Source organism: Ciona robusta, chromosome 12 (genome assembly GCF_009617815.1).
Source record: "Ciona robusta chromosome 12, ASM961781v2".
NCBI lineage: Eukaryota > Metazoa > Chordata > Ascidiacea > Phlebobranchia > Cionidae > Ciona > Ciona robusta.
The window spans coordinates 4,780,500-4,800,941 of NC_143246.1; the positions used below are offsets into that span (position 1 = coordinate 4,780,500).

Genomic DNA, 20,442 nt, shown 5'->3' on the forward strand with positions numbered 1-20,442 from the left:
AGATAAATTAGACTCCTTCCACGTATTAATAGTAGTAACAAGCGTGATGGTATGACATTTCCAGTAAAGAAATATGACCAGGTCACACCATATGTATAGGCCGTTATACAACTGTGTCATAATTGCACATTACTACAAGTGTTGCTAAAGTTATTTGTTATAGAGTGTATCACATGCAATATAGATAATTGTTTTTAAAGTGTAAATTTACATCCGCTATTATGTAAACATTAAATACGTTATCAGAAACACGTCTAATGGCTCGCTTTCAAGTCATTTTAAAGATAAAAAAAAAACTCTTTTTGGTGCTCTGCAGTGACTGTACAAGACATTTTATTTTTAAATAAACCACAGTTTAATGAAACAAACACCAATCGGTTAGTATTTAATTTCAGCTGGCTTTAGATTTACCGTGACGTTTTATAGTACACGGTTATCAACATTATACACCACAGTTTAGTTTAGGGTAAGATGGATCATGTTTTTATGGTCGTTTTTTTTGGTAGTAAAAATAGAATATTATAAAATCGTAACCCAGCGAGTCTAAAATAGCGTTGTTTATTGTTCAAAATACGATATGGGAATATAGGATTTGGGTGCTAACAGTATCCCGTCTTACCCAACAGCAGGCTACTGTATATCGCCAAGCTTGTAGACAATGTAGAGGGAATCAGCAAGAATTCTCAAAGATATGTCAGCTTTGTAAAACGCAGTTCAGTGAGTTATACAGTATATGCAGCGAGACCACTACGTAACCATTGCGCTGTAATGCTTGTTTTCAGAAGTGTCATTATCTCAAGCTAATATGAATAAATAAAATAGCCTAAATGAAAAAAGTACGTGACATTCTTTAAGCGTCTATTCGTGCTCATTGTGGTTTAAGTACTAACTCGTAGTTTAAAATTTACCTAATCATACCTTTTTTTGAAAATTAAAGATGAGTAAACCTTTCATAATCTGTCTTGTGCAAAAATGAGCAACAAATGATCTAAGAATTTGTATTGTATTCATTACAATAAATTATATAAGAAGTGTGAACAGTTTATGCATAATTAATAAATAAAATGTACCATCTGCAATTAAAATATTTTAGATAGCCGCCGTGGCATAGTGGTTAGCGCGCCTGCTGTAACCCAGAGGTAACGGGCGAATCCTCGTTTACATTTTCGATTGTAAGTTACGTAAGTTCTCTTTTGCCAAGGCCGTTACTTTAAGCGCACAGCCCCAATGTTGGGCAACTCCTTTTGAGCCGTGACCATAATTATGAATCACAATTGTCCTGTCGTTTGGGGACAATTGGGGGTCGACTTCGACTCTTGGACCGCCGACCCTTGCTGGGCGAATTCCTACGTCCACGGCAACGACTTCGGCTTCGCGCACATCAGGAACAAAGACCTCGCATCGCCGCAGAAGACTTTCTGTATCCTCGGCGTTGATCGCCGTGTCGGTTCGGCCAGGTTGGTATACAGAACCGAGGCATGTGTCGTTGACACGAGGGCAAACAAACGAGTGGTCAGAAAACTGCAAGTACGTATGAAGGACTAGGTTCTCGGGTGCCCGAACTCGAACATATTGCCCTGAAATAATATAGAACATTATTATATGACGTTTACATGGTTCTCTAGGTTACACTTTGCAGATTTACCTCGTACTGGCGTCACAGCCTTATCGTTTGCGACTTCCCGTGCGCCAACACCTGAACAGTTTACGATAATATCTGCTTCATCAAACTCGCTAAAGCGCGACACCTTCTTTTCAACAAAATTTACTCTTGGTTGACCAGTTCTAAAATCATAGTTTTTAAATTTTTACTTGTCTGCAATACGTCATACCTACGTCACACTTACGTCATGTCTTTCAAACTTAACAAGCGGGAGCGCAGCCAAGGTAAGTAGAAACTGGTATCAAGTACAAAAACCTTGGCCATAAAGTAACACACCGACCCTGGGTTTAGAGGAAGATCAAACACCGGTTGCAACTTTAGAATATTCTTTTTATCGTAGTTTAACTTAGCGAGTTCTTCGTCTGTCGCCTTCCGCACACTCAGGCAAGTTTGTGCGAAAAATCGAACTGAAAGTAAAAAGTAGTGTAGCTAAAATAGAGTAATGAGCCAACTGTTGCCTATAAGAACATCCAAGGAATTATAACATCGTATACCATCACAATAACTCCTATAGACCGTTTATAATTGATTAAAACATGATCGGGATATTTAGATATAATGTGCTAAAGGTATCCCATCTTACCCCACAGTACTCTATACACATCTTTTTAGGTTAAATTAGGAATTATAAAATGTATACAGATCAGGTGTCCCATCTTACCCCACACTATTCTATACACATCTTTTTAAGTTAATTTAGAAATTATATTATGTGTACAGATCAGAATACCTCTCTCTTCTGCGTCCTCGGGCGACTGAGCGTTATAAATCCACAACATTTCTCGTGTCCTAAGACCAAAGTCCCATGATGTCTTATGGTCAACGGTTTTCAAATGTTCCACCGTTTTTTGAATATACCCGGTGACGTCGGAGTTATCGTATATTTTGTCATAAGTACGATTCATAATGATTCCAAACCCATGGTCACTGAAAGGGGTATAGTGAATAAAACTCCATAAAAATCTATAACTGCTTGGGTACCTTGTCGTGCCTGTAAACCTTTCTGCCGTAATTGTGATATGACTTTTGGGAAATTCATTTGCCAAGCAGTAGGCTGATGCCAGTCCATTTATTCCAGCGCCTAAGACGTCTATTTTAATTGGAACGTCCATGCCTACGGCACTCTAATAAACAATACAGTCAAAGTAAAAACGAAAAATATGCTACATAAAAGTTTGAACTGTTGCTTAGATTTACAAACGTATGCCGCAAACGGTTTGTATGTATACGTAAAACTCGGAAAAGTACCATATAAATAACATCTACACACGGCAAATTGTAATTCTTGGGTTACAGCTAAGTTGTCTCGTTGCTGCTACCGTTGAAGGAGTAGGCATCTTTCGGCAAGACACTACGTGGTAACTTGTCAGCAGGCACGAGATGTATAAAACAGGACACCCGTGTTTTAACGACTATCGTTATCCGGCCACGCGAGGACAAAGGAAGTTACATTCACACGTGTTTACAACATATCGTATTCTGTTATTCCTATATTTACTTTTGCCGGAAAGATAAACCAATCTACAAACCATACAATAGCTTGCTAAAGCTGCTTAGTCACCATTAATCTAGTCTTGTCACTCACCCCTATACTGTTTGTACAATGTTTGTTTACCTATAACGTACATGCTGAAACCACGGATACACAAACATTATACTCAGCACATTACCGTTTGTGTATTACAGCTACAGATATAAACACTGTAATAAAAACACTAACATAACCCGAAACACTGTTATAAAAGCACCAAAATAAACTACGTATATCTAAAACAAAATAAAAACCGACTTTGTTACGTTTTAGGTCGAGATCCGAGATATGAAATCTCCCTATTACCGGCCTTTGCGGCAATCGTTCGATTATCAGGCAGCAGGCACCAACATATTACCTTCTTCTATTATCTGCCCAACTGCCCTTTTCTCCTTTCTCTCCTTTCTCTCTCGAAAGACACATCAAGGCGGACGGCGGTTGTAATTGCACACCAGCGAACGTGACTTACACCCGTCAAAATATAGAAGTATAGTCAAATCTATGCATAATTATTCTGAAATTTGTAAACACCAGTCAAAGTTAGTTCATTTTCAACTTTTAGTGATTCACTGGACGAGACACTTCTATTTTCTTGTCCTATTTGGTAGTAAAAGAGGAACAAACAAAAGAATAAAAACAAGTATCTTCACAACTCTAATAGTTCGTTGTTAGTTGTTTAAAAAAACGTCAGGATATTTGGGTATTATGTGCTAAAGGTGTCCCATCTTTACCCCAAAGTATTATATTCTCTGTGGGTGAGGTCTTTAGCCGCGCCATCGAACCTGGGGTTGACGCCACTGTTTGCTCATTACCCCAAGACCTACAGTGTTACAGAGCAGGCACGCCAGATATGTAGGTCTAATCAGTAACCTGAAGGTATATAGGCTAACAGTTCTTTTGAAATTTGTTAAACAACAAATTTAAACGACAACAGGAAATTGGCAAACTGGAAAACACGAAAATTAATCAAGGCAACTTATGTCGCAATTATTTATTCGTCTCAGTTACCAAAGTGTATAGATATCGAACGACAAACAAGTAGAAGTATTGCTAAATCAAAGGAACGACCGACGACACCGTATGCCCCGTGCCTGTAATGTTATACTTAGTAATTAGCGGCTCTTTTGTTTCCATTTTGGTTGACGTAAATTCGCTTGATTTTGATTGATGAACTGGGTACAGATAACATGTTGTTGAACAGACGGTGTTTTATGTCGGGTATTCCAGACACGTTTGCCAGCAGGAATGTATAAATGCAGAGGTTTATGCGCTTATAGATTCAATAGAAAAGCCCAACAGTATATAGCAGGTTAGGGTAAGATGGTACACTTTTGTATTATTTTCCCATTTGGTAGTAAATTAAGAATATTTACAGAAATATATAACCGTAGCCTCACGACTCTAAAATAGCGTTGTTAGTTGTTCAAAATAACACGATCAGGGTTTATAGGATGTTATAGGTGTTAACGGCTTCCTGTAATACAGTATTATACTTCGAAAATTGTTTGGAAATATATACAAGGCATTTATAAGATTGAGATGACCTCGTTAAATGAAACCCATCGTCACCATGACTCCGTAGAAGTTTACAAAACAAGAAGTTCACCTGCCACCGAGAACGAACAGGTTTGTTTATAATCTACTATAGAGTGCCGTAAGGTGGAACAAGTTCCAAGTTTTGACATTATTTTCTTTTTTTTACAATTGTTAATGCTAGCATACCGTGCACTAACCAATGATGTATTCTCTTTATAAATAACTATTTACCGCCGTATAGTTTTACAATTCCCGTATATAGTAGGGTGGGGAAGATGGGACAATTTTAGCGCATAATGTCTAAATATCCTAATCGTGTTTTAAAAATCCACAACCGTACATGGTGGTAGTGAGAATATGGTTTTATAATTATTTAAATATTCTTAATTTACTACCAAATGTGATGAGAAAATAGCATGAAAGGTGTCCGGTTTGCCCCCACCCTACTATATAAGTCCTATACTTCTTTCAGATTGCCATTGCGTCTGTTGTAGCATTCCTTGGTATCTGGACTACGCTCGGTAACTCGCTAACAATTGCAGCAATCTGCTTAGCAAAGCGAATGATGACTAAGTGCAACCTGTTTATCTTAAGCCTCGCTGTTTCTGATCTCGTTTCTGGATTGATTGCGTCGCCATTGTGGCTTTACCGAAGGTTGGTTAACTGAGTAATGAACTATCATAGCAATATAACTCGCGTGAGGATAATTTGTTACGGTGATTTATTTTCTCCTTTACTAATGATGTTATAGACATAGTAGGGTGGGGAAAGATGGAACACCTTTAGCTCAGAATATCCAGACGATATCCTGATCGTGTTTTAAACAATTAACAACGGTCTAAGGGAGTCGTAAGGCTACGTTTTATAATTCTTTGAATGTTATTTGTTTACTACCAACATGGCCTACTCAATACAATAAATGTATTGAGTAGGCCATGCTACCAAATGGAACGATAAAATAGAATGAAAAGGTGCCCCCATTTACCTATCCCGCAAAAAGAAAGTAACACAGTCTTAAATCCTATATGCCTGGTAGCAGACGTAACAGAGGACATTTTTACAGTACTGTGGGGGGAGATGGGACACCTGTAGCACATAATATCCAAATACCTTTGTTTATTACTGAATGGGAAGATAAAATAAAAGGAAAAGGTGTCCCATTTCCCCCCACTCTACTATATAATAGCTTATATCCGCAATTAATTTTACAGGACATGGGGATTTAACGACTGGGAATGGGGCGACTTCCTTTGTAAATTGTTTTGGTTCAGCGACCAATCTACCTCATTCTGTACAGCAATGCATATTGCTGCTTTCGCTGTGTGGAGATTCATTGGCGTGAAATGGCCATCTCTCTTCGAAAAGATTAAAATGCGGTAGGGAAAAAAGTGTTTTATAAAGTCTTTTAGTAATATAAATACAAAGTTTTGTTCAGTTAATAACCCTCATTGAATTTTTATGGCCTATGATGATGAATATAAAAAGCTACTACACATAGTATAGTAGAGTGGGGGAAGATGGGACTCCATTTCATTTTGTTTTCTCTTTCCAATTGGTAGTAAACAAAGAACATCCAAATAATTATGAAATTGTATCCTTACGACTTCCACAGACCGTTATTAATTCTTTAAAACACGATCAGGTTATTTGGAAATTATGTGTTAAAGGTGTCACATCTTCCCCCACCCTACTATATAGTGTATATCCAAATATCCTGGTCGTGTTTTAAACAATTACCAACGCTCCATGGGAGTAGTAAGGAAACGGTTCTATAATTCTTTGTCCTTTGTTTACTATAACAAATGGGAAAGTAAAATAGAATGAAAAGTCATTTTATATACCCTACTATATGATCAAAGTAAATTGACAGCTCAAGAGCTAATTTTAACGAAGCTCCACGCACTTTGAAGCCTTACTACGAAACTATGTGTGTTTTAACCAGCAATTATACGCTCGTTGCAGAACTGTCACCATCTGGCTTGTATTTATTTGGGTTGTGTCAATCATCTTTGGTGGGTTTATATTCAGTTCATTTTACGAAGTGGCAGAAAAATCAGAAGACCATCACGTCGGAAGTTGTTGGCCGATGTGTTCCATTAAAATCGAAAACGATGGGTAAGTTACGTATATACATATATAGTACAATGGGGGAGATGGGACACCTTTTCATTCTTGTCTTTCCTATTTTCTTGTCCCATTTGGTAGAAAACAAAGAAAATACAAAGAATTATAAACCATAACCTTCCAACTCCCATATTGACCGTTTATTTGTTCAAAACATGATCAGAATATTTGGAGATTATGCGGATAAAGGTGTCCCATCTTTCTCCACGCTACTATGGTACTTCCCCTGTTCCCAGATTTTATTTTAAACAACTAACAACGCTCTTTTCGTAAGGATGCGGGTGTTTAATTCTGTAAATATTCTTTGTCAATCACCAAAAGGAACGAAAAAAGAAACTTTTTGAAGCAGTTTGCAGATTGAGCTAACGCTTTTGTATTTGCAGAGTTACGCGGCACCTCGTTTACTACACTGTAGTTTCGTCATTGTTTATTCTGCTTCCGATGCTCATACTTCTGGTGACGTCATGTCTTATTGTGTGGGAGATGTACTGCCACCCAGTGGTAGCAACGCATAAGAGCAAGCAGAGAAAAACAAAAGGTAAGAATCGGCACTGATTGCAAAGATTTACCAAAATAGTTGTTTTAATGTATGGCTGACAATTTAAAAGAACATTATAAAGTGTAGAGCATTGGATTGGAGTTATTGTCTATGTAGGTGTACCTTCCAAGGAAAAATACGCCCATAACGATATCAGCGACGAGTCTTGAACCCGTGTTTTATCTGGGTTATTTACGTGGTAACTCGTAAGCGGGCACAAGGTGTATAAAACAAAACACCCACGCTATACAACGGCTGTCGTTTTGTTTATAACGACTGTCGATTTTCGGTGTCATTTCGTAAACAAAATTTACAGAGAAAAGAGCCGCCGTCCAGCTTGCATTGATTTCCGCCTCTTTCCTGATTGGCTACATTCCAATGACGTCATACGTGATGTGGACGACCAGAACACGCGTCAAAAATGTGACGTAAGTGGTGACGTAACACATGGAGGATGTATGCCATTTTGTAACCAATACGTAAGCGGGCACCAGGTGAAACCTAACGCCGTGTTGAAAATACTTTTGTTCCCCGCCATATGAGGATATGTATTTGTAAAGGACACTCTTTATACCAGAAATATCATGTCTGAATGCAAAAACAAGCAGGCCTATATATTCATGAATAAACTGAGTTCCAGTTTTAAACGGCACGTTTTGGAATATAACTTCGAGTCTGTTTTCAGGTTCGACTACTGGTTTCATGTTGCCGCGTTTTTCTGCTTGCGTTTATCAGAGTGCTTCAATCCGGTGTTGTACAACATAGCTTCCGTACAAATGCGAAACGCATCTAGAGAAGTTCTGATGCGAATCAGGTACGTAAATACCGTGTGTATTGATATATCGCGCCTCGTCGTATACAGACGTATGAATAAATAAAGACGATCTTTTTCGGCGCCATAACACAGTAGTAAGCGCGCCTGCCTGTAACCCAAAGGGAACTGGATTAAACAAGTTATATTCCTTTGTCAAAATACCTATTTAACCAAAAGAATGGTGTCTATTATACGAGTCGCGTGGGTTCATGCATTCCCTAAAATTTGGTGCAACAGCCACACTTTTTAACTGACACTGTATTTTATCCATAGCGTTTTTAACAACTGTTGTTTTGATGTTGATTTCCTTCTCTTCGTTCTTTGAAACATATAATCTTTACTTTCGAAAAGATAAATAAAAATTATGTGATGTAAACTGATAAAAACAAAATGCATAAAGATCAAAAAAAAGTTTAGATAAATTGTAACAAAAACTATATATTATTTAATTAAAACTATACCAACATACCTAAACATAAATAACTTACTTTGTAGGACTTGCCAATACAACAGAGAACGAACGCCAAGGTTAATCAGAAGAAACGCAATAATCTACTATAAAACTGAACAACACAGATATTTAAATTCACCATAAACTGATTCTTTACTAACTTTCCTAATACTTTCGTTGTCCTTTTCTATATCTAATGTGATTTCCACAAAATAAAAAAGATTTTTTTTCTTGGGTCCTTTCATAAATACAAGTATATATTTCATACATTTCACTCTAAAAGCTGTTAAATCGATGCGGTTGCTGAAGATCTGTAAAAAATTGTACTGTTGCTTAAAAAACATAGCACTGCAGTCAGCAGCTAACCTACAGGTTAAGGGTTCTAGACTTTGCTTTAACCCAGTGGTCACTAATGTGTTGTCCAAATTATCAGCCATAGATTAAAACATAAAAATCGGAAAAACAATCACGCACAAGCCACTTACGTGGTAACTTGTAAGCGGACACGAGGTGTACGAAACAGAACACCATGTTACAACGACTGTCATTGCCCCACCATGCGAAAATAAGGAAGTTACATTCACAGTCATACCTTCATTTAAGTGCAAGCACAGCACAAGCGGCTCCTCTGAGTCTACGTGGCAGTTTTGGTTGTGTGGCCCAAGTGTCACTCTCTGGGTTGTAGCTGGCAGTGTCAATCCTGTGGTCTGTCACGTTAGTTTTACAACCCCCAACAAGGTAAACCAACCCATCCAGCTCTGTACATGCGCTTTCTTTGTCGCACTAAAAATTGAAAAAAAAAACAACTTGAAATTGAGAAAATATGATTAGTTTTAACTTACAGGAAACAATAAGCAACAGTAATAACTTTCATTGTTTTTCGATTACGATAGCGAAGATTGAAAAATATTTAAAACAAAAATACAGACCTTTTTCACCTTTTACCTGAGATATGGTCTTTTGCGCCACCTTGTGCCACTGATCACACTGCGGTGTATAACACTCGATGGCAGTAGACACATGTTGTATAACACCCTGTGTTTCATTCTCGCCACCAAATACGTAAATTCTATCCCTCACTGCTGCCATCGTGTGACAACTCCTTGCGCACTTCATCTTCGCTACTGCCACCCAGTGGTTGGTTGCAATGTTGTATCTATGATAATAATAATAATACAACAGTTTATTTGTCTCTTCCATTATGGTAGGTTGGTAGCGGAGATTCCAAAATATTTAAATTGAAAAGACAAGATATAGCAACAAAAAAACAAAAGTTGTTAAAATAAGCTTTAATGGCAGGTTTTACAGTGTGGTACACAGAGAGACCTGGAATGTTGAGCAGAGTTGTCATATCACCCAACAGCAGAGCTTTTCAAACAGTGGGTTCAGTAACTAACTTTAGGGATTACCATATACTAATTTTACACAAAGTACTACATATATTATACCATTTACCATTAAGGGTTGCAGAAAATCTTAAGAGCCTAAATTTTTAGGCGATCTGTGGGCAAAAGTTCGGAAAGCCACGCTATACAGCATTTCTTACTTTAGCATGTCTTGAGTAGAAGACTTCCTCACAACTCCACCACTAACATAAAGATCATGTTTGTAGCTTGAACCAGCGTGAGAATAACGTGGCTGTTTCAATACTGCTGCAAACTCCCACCTAAATACAAATTTACAGACTGTGAAACGCAAGTTTATACATAAGGGGTATATCCCATACATATGGGACCGGCGTCATACTCATAGCACGGTGGTTAGTACGACTGCCTCTAACTTATTTATAGGTTATGAATTCAGGTGTCAGCGATACAGAAAAAAATAATCACCTACAAAGTTACATGTGTGGTAACTCGTAAGCTGGTACAGGGTGAAAGAAATAAAAAAGCCATGGCGCTGGACTAACTTACTTTTTTGTTAAAATTGAGAATTTTTCCACCGAATTTCTGATGACATTGCTGCTTTTCCCTCCCACTACTACTAAGCATTGTTCTTGTGCACTCATGCAGAAGTGAGCCCTTTATAGGGATACAAAAAACTGTATTAGCAAACACTCATTAAAATATATATATACATTCTGTTACTTCTGCTACCATACCTGAAATTTAGAAATATGGAAAACATTGTGTGGGTAGATACTTTCTGTTAAAAACTTTCCCAAATGTAAAGTCATTTACTTTATAATATCTACACAAAACGTGGTAATATATTATTCTTTTAAAATAAGTGCAAACAATATTTTTCTTTTAATCCAAGTGCAAATACAATAGTAGACGCTTTCTTAAAAAAATGCTGGTGTTTTATATAAAATTTAAACAAAATTAGACCAGTGTTGCCATGTACCTTCCTTGAATCATATCCGGCAGTGTTTCCCATTCATTTTTCATGGGGTAATAAGCCCACAGTGATGACAGCCCCTTTACTCCAGCAATGGCCGTGTCTTCACCCCCAGCTACGTACAATACATTGCCCACTACCACCACCGAGTGGTGACAAAGGGTAGACGGAAGACGAGTCAGCTCTTTCCACGTCTGGTCTTTATGATTCAGCACTTGAATCTTATACACAAAGGTATGTAAAATTAAACTATAAAATATGCATATTCTAAAATTAGCTAAATATGATTTGGTAAACTTGTACTTTTTAATACTATGTTTTCAAAGTTGTACAAAATTTTATCTAAAATTGTGAAATAACGTTGAATAAGTAGCATATATTATCTTGAACTAATTTAAAATACAAAAGTTTACAAATAATCATACTATACACCATAACCTAACTATTTTTTCGTTATTTGTCTCTTTCATTTCGGTCGCAAAGAATAGGAAATGGAAAGTATTTTTGAATAAGAGCAAATAGAAAGGAAATGACATTCATTCACCGACGTAAATACTTAACGTTAATTGGTTGAAAAAGCTTTTTATCCAAAAAGTTTACATTAATTTATCCAAATAATACAGCCCTTCACCTGTGCAGTAAACTGGTCATAAAGCCTCCCTCCAGTTACAATAACATAGTTGTGTAGAGGGGAATTCCCATCCCCGATACCACCATTCTTATTACTAGGTGGCGCTGTGGTGCTCATTTGTTTTTTTAATCTTTGGAGGATTTTCTTTTTATCTTCTCCTATTAGTCCTTCAATTATTGCTGCAATTTAAAACAAGGTAATTTTAAATTCAAGATGCAAGAATTTGACAGATTATTAATAATCCAATATTATGGTCTTATATATATGTGAATTATAGCAGTTTATTACTTTTGCAATAATGATAATATAATATTATAATAATAATAATAACTTTTTTTGTATCTTCGCCTTTACAAGCGATAGGATTTCGCGACAAAACAACAGTTGTTAAAACATGCTATAAAAATAAATACATGCTTAGTTAAATACATGTTTACATTTAATTGAAATAAAAAAAACGCAAAATTTTTAGAAGAGCCGTTTTACCCTTATAATACACCCTGGTTATCTGTGTAAAATTTTGATGTATATTCCACGATAATTAGACTGTTTTTATTTGGTTACACAGATAACTATCAAATCAAAAATTTAAGTAAATTGTATCTGGTTTAATAAATATCCTTAAAAAAGTGATATATACTTAATAATTCTTTGTCCTGCATCACAATATCTTGTGCAAGAACATAATTAGTAAGTGACGATTGTGGGATCTTTGCATAATGAAGACATTTTAACAATTTTAAAGTCGACTCTTTTCTTTCTTTCGTATCCTTTAAATAAATATAGAATTTTGTAAAACAGCGCGCAAAGACAGTGTCCGTAACAGTAATATGTTAAATATTTACTCCAGGCTTGTCACTGCTACCATTGTGGGCGTATGTGTCTAAATTGTGCCCTAGAGAAAGAGCGAACACCCTATTATCGGATCTTTAAAATCACAAAACAAAAAAACGTTTAAGGTATTGCCTTTTTGGCCATACATTTGCATTTACAAATAGTACATTTACCTTTGATAAGAGTGCTCTAATAATAACTGTTTTGCCAGCATGTCCCTTTTAGAAGCACAAGGGTGTTGGGGTCATGGCCCAAAACCTTGCCTAAAACCCAAGCCTCAGGGATCTCACCCATACAGAATAGAACCATGCTCTAAGTTCACTTTCGAGGCACAATAGTGTTGGGTAATGGGCAAAACCTGGCCTAAACCCAAGGTCCTTAAAAGACCTCACCCATACACAATAGAATTGTAGTGTTATGTACCTTTGTTGACCACTTTAGAATGCTGTTAAACATCTGTAATTCCGGAATCACACACTCGTTTGATAAAACTCCTTTTCTGTGGTTCACCAGCTCCTGTGTTAGATACACTTAAAAACACACACTCCATTTTATATTCATGTACTGGAGAAACTACTAGCCCCACAGTAAAACAGAATTTAAGTTAAACTAAAGTAATGTCAATACATTTAAAGAGAGTAACAATAATTTATAATCCGCAACGAAGCCGCACGAAACTGATAATTAAACACGCTTCTAAACTAACTTGCCCAACCAAAGCAAGTATATACTATAAAATAACTTGGTGCTAGTGAAGAGACTTCTCACCTACGGAGTAGTGGCTAGCAAATAAGGTGAGGGGAATATTCTCCACTAGCACCAACTAAAACTACTAAATGGACAAGATAATACACTTTCAAATTACTCATTTTTAAAAACTACTCAGCAAGGGTTCCCTTCCTCTTACTACCTCAAAAGAAGCAGTAAGAACATTCCTCAAAGGCTGTAGTGACCGAAGTCGCATAAGCCAAGCTTCATGCTCAGAAGGGAACCCTACGACTCATCATCGTAGTTGTCGTATCGTCAAAATTGAATGACGTTTTCAAGATGCATACTATAGAAATGATCCCTAAAAGCATGATCTTAATTATACACCGCTCAGAAGCGAGCATTGAATCATGGAAATAATCTAGCGTTTGTGGGGCGCCGCGGAGTTTAGCTAAAGCGCTATTCCACAGTTTAAATACGTTTAATTGTTTCCTGCTTTATCAGACTAAAGCCATGGTATGCTCTAGGTTGGTTAAAGTTAATTATGTTTACAGTTCACGCGTATGTCTTTTTTAGTTCAAAATTTTAAGACGAATTATCAAGTTGGTCCAGGATTTCTTTCATATTTTTATTTCTTAAAAAAATAAATTGATTTTCTAGAAGTGAAAGAAAAAAATAAAACATGTGAAAGAAATTATCAGTGTTATAAAAGGATCGCCGTCAAACCAAACGTTTAAAATTCGACCACGCTGTCGAATTATGTAGACGCGTGCGTGCGCATGTCTCACGCATGGGGATTTCCCTGACGCGACACTGGCATGTATAGGATGTCTATAATACTACAATACTACTGCGGTAGTGCTGTACATTTGATCATCTTTATCCATATATATACAAAGTTTCATTATTCGTTTGTATGCCCCCTTAGAAAAATTAATATGTTTTAACTGTAAGCGTGTTTTACCAACTGTTGTTCTACCACAATATAATGTCTTTTCGTTTAATTTTTTTTTAATTTCGCTACCGCAATCAAAGAGACAAATAAAGTTATTTGTATTATTATGTTTTATAAGCCAGACTACCTGCATGTCAGTTTCTGTGAGCGCCAAGAAGCAATTTGTGTCAACGAACTCATCAAACTGTCCAATTGTTTTTCGGAGCGCAAAGTCTTTTAATTCCGACAGATCTAATTGCTCTGATAACTTCAGAATACGTTGGAAATATTCGAGCTGGAACCTAAAGAAAAGATCATCATTGTGCTATCATATAGTAGGGTGGGGGATGACGGGACATGTTTAGCACATAATATCCAAACATCCTGATCGTGTTTTAAACAATTAACAACGATTTATGGCAGTCGTGAGGATACGGTTTTATAATTTTTTTGAATGTTTTTTTTTGTTTACTACTAAATGGAACGAGAGAATGGAAAGAAAAGGTGTCCCACCTTCCCCCAACCGCTATTTGTCATATTTTCTGCTAGCTTTAGTACACCAAAACAGTTTTCGTCATACTGGTTATTTTATTCTTTAAAGTTTTAACGTTAAATTGGCGACTAAGTTTTACACACATATCCCTAAAAATATCTGCTCAAACAATCACCTACAAAGTTACATAGGTGACAATTCGAAAGCGGGGACAAGGTGTATATGAAACAGAACACCTTACACCTATGTTATAAATAAAGACTGTCGTTGCCCAGTCACGCAAGGGTAAATCAGCTGCACTCATTCTGTATGGTTATAGGATCCTGCGCACGCCAGGATAAAAGGTTTAGGCTAGCGTTTGCAATTAGTTCTACACTCATACTATAGTATACATACCCGCTTTGTATCTCGGCGATGCATCTCCTTTTCAGTGAATCAATTCCCAGTTTAACAGCAGCTTCCACAACGTTCGGGATATCTCGTGGGTCAGATTCTAACACTGCTGAATAAATGTATTGGAGTACCGTCTCCATCGCTTTGTGGGTAATCGGAAAATCGATTGGGACGTCATCAGTTGTGACGTCATTTCGAGGCGTGGTTTTGCTTTCAGGGGTTGGCGGTTGTTCCCCGTCTACAAATGCACACAATACTTTAAAATGGTGAAAATAGAGCAAAATATAGTATGTTGGGGTAAGATGGTTACTGGTTTCTTTAATCGTCCCATTTAGCAGTAAACAAAGAATATTTACAGAATTATATAACCGTATCTTCACAACTCCAAACGGGCGTTCTAAAAACTCTATTCGGAAATATGGGACATTATTATGTTTTAACGGTGTCCATCTTACCCGCTCTATATTTAAAAACTGTACTTACCAAATTCGGCCGCCGAGACTCCCAGTTTCTCGCGAAAATAAACGCTAGAAGCGGCTAAAACGCATCTGTGAGCATGATACTTATTCAACGGGCCTTTTTCAGTCTCTGCGTAAAAACAATTTTTAAATAATTTTCAAAAAATCGGTCATGACGTCAGTAGTCACCATTTACAGAAAGAGTGACGTCACATAACGTCGATGTCTTTCTCAGAGTTGACAATCCTTTGACCAAAGCGTTAATATGCTCGTTAGAATGTTGGTGCGGAATTGAAACTATTTTCTGATCAATATTTGTGCCGGAGTGACGCCCTTTCGAGGCTGACGAACCTAAAAATAATAGATTAATTTCAATTTCGCGTGTCTGTGTGTATATATATATATATATATATATCAACTACTAAAGTATAACAAAATACAAGCTATTTTTACAGAAAGCGCTGTAATAAATGAGTTTCCTTGTCTAAACGGCAGGTCCTTGCAAAAAAGTTGCTTGACAGCTTGAGCATAACAAAACTAGTTCCAAGTTACGATTTCCAGCATTTTCAGTTAAAACTTTTCTATAAAAATGTTTCGAAGTTATTGAATACTATAAGTACAGCAGCTCACCCATTTAGTATTATATAGCTGTACACCAATATTCCAACTTGTAACGTCACATTTTCTTTAAGATTTCCAAGCACGACCGGCCGCTGACTGGTCTGAAAATATGATTAGAACTGACAAAACAGCAACAAATTTGTATCTTCTTGACTGCTAAATTTAAATAAATTTCGATTATGAGAATAACACTTGATCATTATTACACACAATACCAGTATAGATTGGCAACAAACTGTTATATTTAATAAATAAAAACTTTAGACGCGCATAAATCTGCTGGCGTACACGGATAGCTTAATGCTGGATCCAATAACCACTTACTTGAAGCACTTGAAGTAATTAACAAAAGATTTCTCATCTTTCGGGAGCCCTCAAGGATTTCTAAGTGAATTTGTTTAGTTATCTATGTTTGATTGGCAGTGCAAACTAAAAATACTGACAGAGATGCACATGCCCCTAAAGTGGAAAATCAAAACAGCCTGTATCAGTAGCCTACCTACAGTATATATGCATAAATACTTCGGCAATTTCAATATTGCACAATTTTTCATGTCGAACTACAAAATCTGCGGCTTTTAATAAATGCGAGCAGCAAAATAATAATTAACCGCTGCAGCTAGCCCGTATGTTGTATGAGTTGCTATGTGCGTAAGCGTAACTATATTGAAATGCAATCATTGTTTCAAGCCGATTTTTGACTAATATCAAAGTGCATCTCAGTCTCCCAGGAACTAAAACAGAGAACTAGAACAGAGAACTAGCTGCAGTGTTCTCTTAAGTCTAAACCACTAGCATTGGCTGGATAACTATAAAGAAAGTTTAGATTAAACTGCATTTTTTAGGGAACATACACGCTTCGGTATAAAAACAAGTAATAAAGAAAATGTTTATTCAAAGACTCTACGTTTATAGTTTAAAAACACTGTATAAGTTTTGCGTTGAAATAAAAATATGGGGGCCGGCTGCAACAAGGGTATAGTCATTGAACGTGGCGCCACAGTAAATAATTATGGCAACCAACAAGTAAACGCAACGGCCACATGCAACCAAGAAGATCGCACAACTGGAACAGAGTATTATAAATTCCAGCGAGCTTCCACAGACACCGACAAGGAGGATCTGGCTCCCGTAAAAAATCAACTCATAGAAAATGAACAGGAGGAAAAATTAATGACAGCAGTTGTTGTTAAAATTAACAATGTAATCTATATTAAGAAAATACCGGTACAGTATTTTATATAAAAGTTCCACAATTTTGTTTTAATTACCGGTACTATATTTTTTTCAGGATGAAATAGAAGAAAAAAATAAGCCATCAACTTCAGTACGCATCCAATCGGAAATTACAACATAACCCAGTCTTTTGGCAACATTTCTGCTACGCCTTTGATAATGTTTCTGTATTTAAAAAAATACGCAAATGAATTATATTTCTGTTTCATAATGATTCTGCTTTAAATTGTGCGTACAACGCAAAATGCAGTAATAATACAAGCATATGATAACTACCTATTTTGCTGTTTCATATATAGTAGGGTGGGGAAAGATGGGATACTTTTAGCACATAATATCCAAATATCTTGACCGTGTTTTAAACAATTAACAACGGTTTATGTGAGTAGTAAGGATACAGTTTTATAAATCTTTGAATGGTTTTTGTTTACTACCAAATAAGTCGGGAAAATAGAAAGAAAAGGTGTCCCATCTTCCCCCACCCTACTGTATATGATTCTGTCTTATAGTGTGCGTCGAAAAAATGCCCAAAATTTATCAATACTCAATACGATGTGTAAATTTTCATTCATTCAATTATAGCCTATATACGCTGATTATCTAAAAACAAATCCAAATAAAACAAACATACAAAAACAGGAATCCGAATTGAACTTTCTTGTTCTGTATGATATAGTTGAAGAAATATTTAATGTTACAGTGATTTGTTCAGTATTTTGAAATAGTGTTATAGTAGGTTGATTGGAGAAGATGGGACACCTTAACATTCTATTTTCTCGTTACATTTGGTAGTAAACGAAGAACATTCAAATAATTATGAAACCGTATCCTCGTCACGACTCCCATAGACTGTAATTAAATGTTTAAAACACAACCAGGATATTTGGATATTATGTGCTAAAGGTGTCCCATCTTCTCCCACCCTACTATATATACTGTATAGGCAATTATTCCAATCTGTTTTGAATGTTGCTGCATTTAACACTTGGAAATACGGGTTCCTAATATAGTAGGGTCAGGGGAAGATGGGATACTTTTAACACATAATATCCAAATATCCTGATCAAGTTTTTACCAATTTACAACAGTCTATGGGAGCCGTGAGTTTACGGTTTTATAATTCTTTGAATGTTTTTGTTTACTACCAAAAGAAACGAGAAAATATAATGAAAAGGTGTCTCATATTTCCCCAACCTGCTATATAGAAGAATTAGGAAAACTGTATTTATTTACTTCAATAAATACGAAATTTGAATCAACAAGACCAAATGGCAACTTAAATATCAACAATACGAAGAACTTAGCGTTGGTAAATAATGATTAACTTTTCATAATCACTGGATTCTGTATTTGAATAAACATTTGCTGAAAATGTTGTTGCTAGGGTAACATTCAACGCCATGGTACAACATGGCCCACTCTAAAGGGCCGTGGTCCAATAAGGTGGTAAAAATATACGCAGTGAGAAATGAGTTTCTGTAATTTAACGGGACAGTTAAGATGGAATATACTACAGTATATATGCTGTGCATTGAAATATGTCAAAATGAGAAAAAATAGGAAACTGTGTAAAAAAACGCTCTTTTAGAGCTGCGGTCTACGGTTATATAATCTGTAAATCTTTTTTGTTTACTACAATAAACGTGACTGAGAAAAAAATTAAAACACGTGTCCCATCTTACCCCCTACCATACTATATGTTTAGCAGCCATATTTTAGGTGTTTTAACCCGAAGTATGGGGTGTACTCATAGCTCGAACACTGCACATGCAGGCGCTGTGCAAAATAATCAGGATGGTAACATGTCCAATAACACAGCGAACAACGCCAACGAACAAGGCGTAGTTCATTTTTACAAACTGGAGCAGGAGCCGAAGAATATTTTGAAACGAATGAGTAGCAACAAAACGCTGCTGAACAACGTGAAACTGGTTGAGGTCGAAGAACCTCTTATAGAAAAGGATGAGCCACAGGAAACGCTAATAAACGGAAAGATCATTCGGATAAAGAATGAAATATACATCAAAGGAATAACGGTAGAGTATTTTTGATAAAAGTTTGAAAACATTTCTGTAATTATAACTGTTTCAGTTCGGCCCAGAAAGAGAGGAAAATGAGAGTACAACTGAACAATAACCTCTAAATGCGGAATTTACAAAATAATCTTTTAAGCAATAATGTATTTTTTGGTAATTTTTCGGCATTTTACTTAAAAAATATCTCGTTTTCTTAATGTGTGTACTTTGATTCATTATGATTCTGCCTGTGTTAGGTGTGCAACTCAAAATTCATACCTATGCAATATATTATGTAAATAACATTTGTTGATTCTATAAAAGTGAAATCTAATAAAACAAATACTCAAAGTGGTGTTAATTTTAAAACTCAGCATGCCCAGTATATAGTAGGGTGGGAAAGATGGGACACCTTTTCATTCTATTTTTTGTCTCATTTGGTAGTAAACAAAGAACATTCATTATAGACCGTATCCTTACGACTCCCATAGGGCATGGACCAGTGTTAACTGTTTAAAACACGATCAGGGTATTTGGATATTATGTGCTTAAGGTGTCCCATCTTACCCACAGTACTACAGAAAGCATATGCAGTGAGCATGAACGCATATATACACCAAGTCCTAAATTAACGAATATAGCTGCGTATGTGAAACAATAAACCGCCAACCACATACTTCATTTGTTTGCACCATATCATCCTAGCCAGTGGTTATACAATTGAAACGCGTTGGTCGAAACTGGCAGTGAATTAAACTTTGATCGGTGCAGGTAAGTGTTAAAAGTAAACAGCATTCGTTGTTGCGATTTCAACATAATATCGGACGTCTCTAGTAAATTGGTCAGGTGTATTATTGTGCAGAAACATATAGGCACAACCCTATAAAGTTTAAACGCAAAGAAGGCAGAGTTAAAGTAATTTTGAAATACGTATTTGTAGGTATAGGAACGTCTGTCTAAAATAGAATATAAAACTTTACAATAAAAATGCTACTGGCATATAATACAGTATTAGCTCTATTTAATTCAATGTAGGTTTTAAGTTGTGTATTATAGAAACACATGGGTATCACGAGTAGTGTGGCCGTCGGGGTCGGGGTAGGGGCTGCAATGTTGGGTGGG

The 20,442-nt window shown here is 36.3% G+C and overlaps 3 protein-coding genes and 1 non-coding gene across 6 annotated transcripts; 1 reads left to right on the forward strand and 3 right to left on the reverse strand.

Moving 5' to 3' along the window:
- Positions 1-984: 984 nt before the first annotated feature.
- Positions 985-3,363, reverse strand: LOC149727036 (D-aspartate oxidase-like). The gene is made up of 6 exons (XM_089890585.1): positions 3,249-3,363; positions 2,645-2,787; positions 2,394-2,590; positions 1,848-2,070; positions 1,646-1,785; positions 985-1,577 (listed from the first exon to the last, which is right to left on the reverse strand). The coding sequence occupies exons 2-6, from the start codon at positions 2,773-2,775 to the stop codon at positions 1,159-1,161; spliced, it is 1,110 nt and encodes a 369-aa protein (XP_089746711.1). The 5' UTR covers positions 2,776-2,787; positions 3,249-3,363; the 3' UTR covers positions 985-1,158.
- Positions 2,792-16,551, reverse strand: LOC149727037 (kelch-like protein 36). Of its 3 annotated transcripts, XM_089890582.1 has the most exons (15): positions 16,394-16,551; positions 16,079-16,170; positions 15,638-15,799; positions 15,474-15,578; positions 14,994-15,228; positions 14,253-14,406; positions 12,886-12,978; positions 12,269-12,398; positions 11,629-11,807; positions 11,004-11,218; positions 10,571-10,678; positions 10,204-10,323; positions 9,603-9,813; positions 9,250-9,440; positions 2,792-8,968 (listed from the first exon to the last, which is right to left on the reverse strand). In XM_089890582.1, exons 2-14 carry the CDS (start codon positions 16,080-16,082, stop codon positions 9,252-9,254), a joined length of 1,905 nt encoding a protein of 634 aa, XP_089746708.1. In that variant the 5' UTR covers positions 16,083-16,170; positions 16,394-16,551; the 3' UTR covers positions 2,792-8,968; positions 9,250-9,251. The 3 variants fall into 3 exon arrangements, 1 of the variants encoding a protein (XP_089746708.1); XR_016386267.1 differs by lacking the exon at positions 16,394-16,551 and having other exon boundaries at positions 9,596-9,813; positions 16,079-16,236; XR_016386266.1 differs by lacking the exon at positions 16,394-16,551 and having other exon boundaries at positions 9,587-9,813; positions 16,079-16,236.
- Positions 4,685-8,924, forward strand: LOC149727038 (growth hormone secretagogue receptor type 1-like). The gene is made up of 8 exons (XM_089890586.1): positions 4,685-4,820; positions 5,203-5,384; positions 5,942-6,106; positions 6,693-6,845; positions 7,238-7,392; positions 7,709-7,820; positions 8,078-8,206; positions 8,702-8,924. Exons 1-8 carry the CDS (start codon positions 4,734-4,736, stop codon positions 8,799-8,801), a joined length of 1,083 nt encoding a protein of 360 aa, XP_089746712.1. The 5' UTR covers positions 4,685-4,733; the 3' UTR covers positions 8,802-8,924.
- On the reverse strand, positions 13,340-13,547 carry LOC149727039 (small nucleolar RNA U3). The gene has a single exon (XR_016386317.1). It is a non-coding gene; the product is annotated as a small nucleolar RNA U3 (small nucleolar RNA).
- Positions 16,552-20,442: the final 3,891 nt, after the last annotated feature.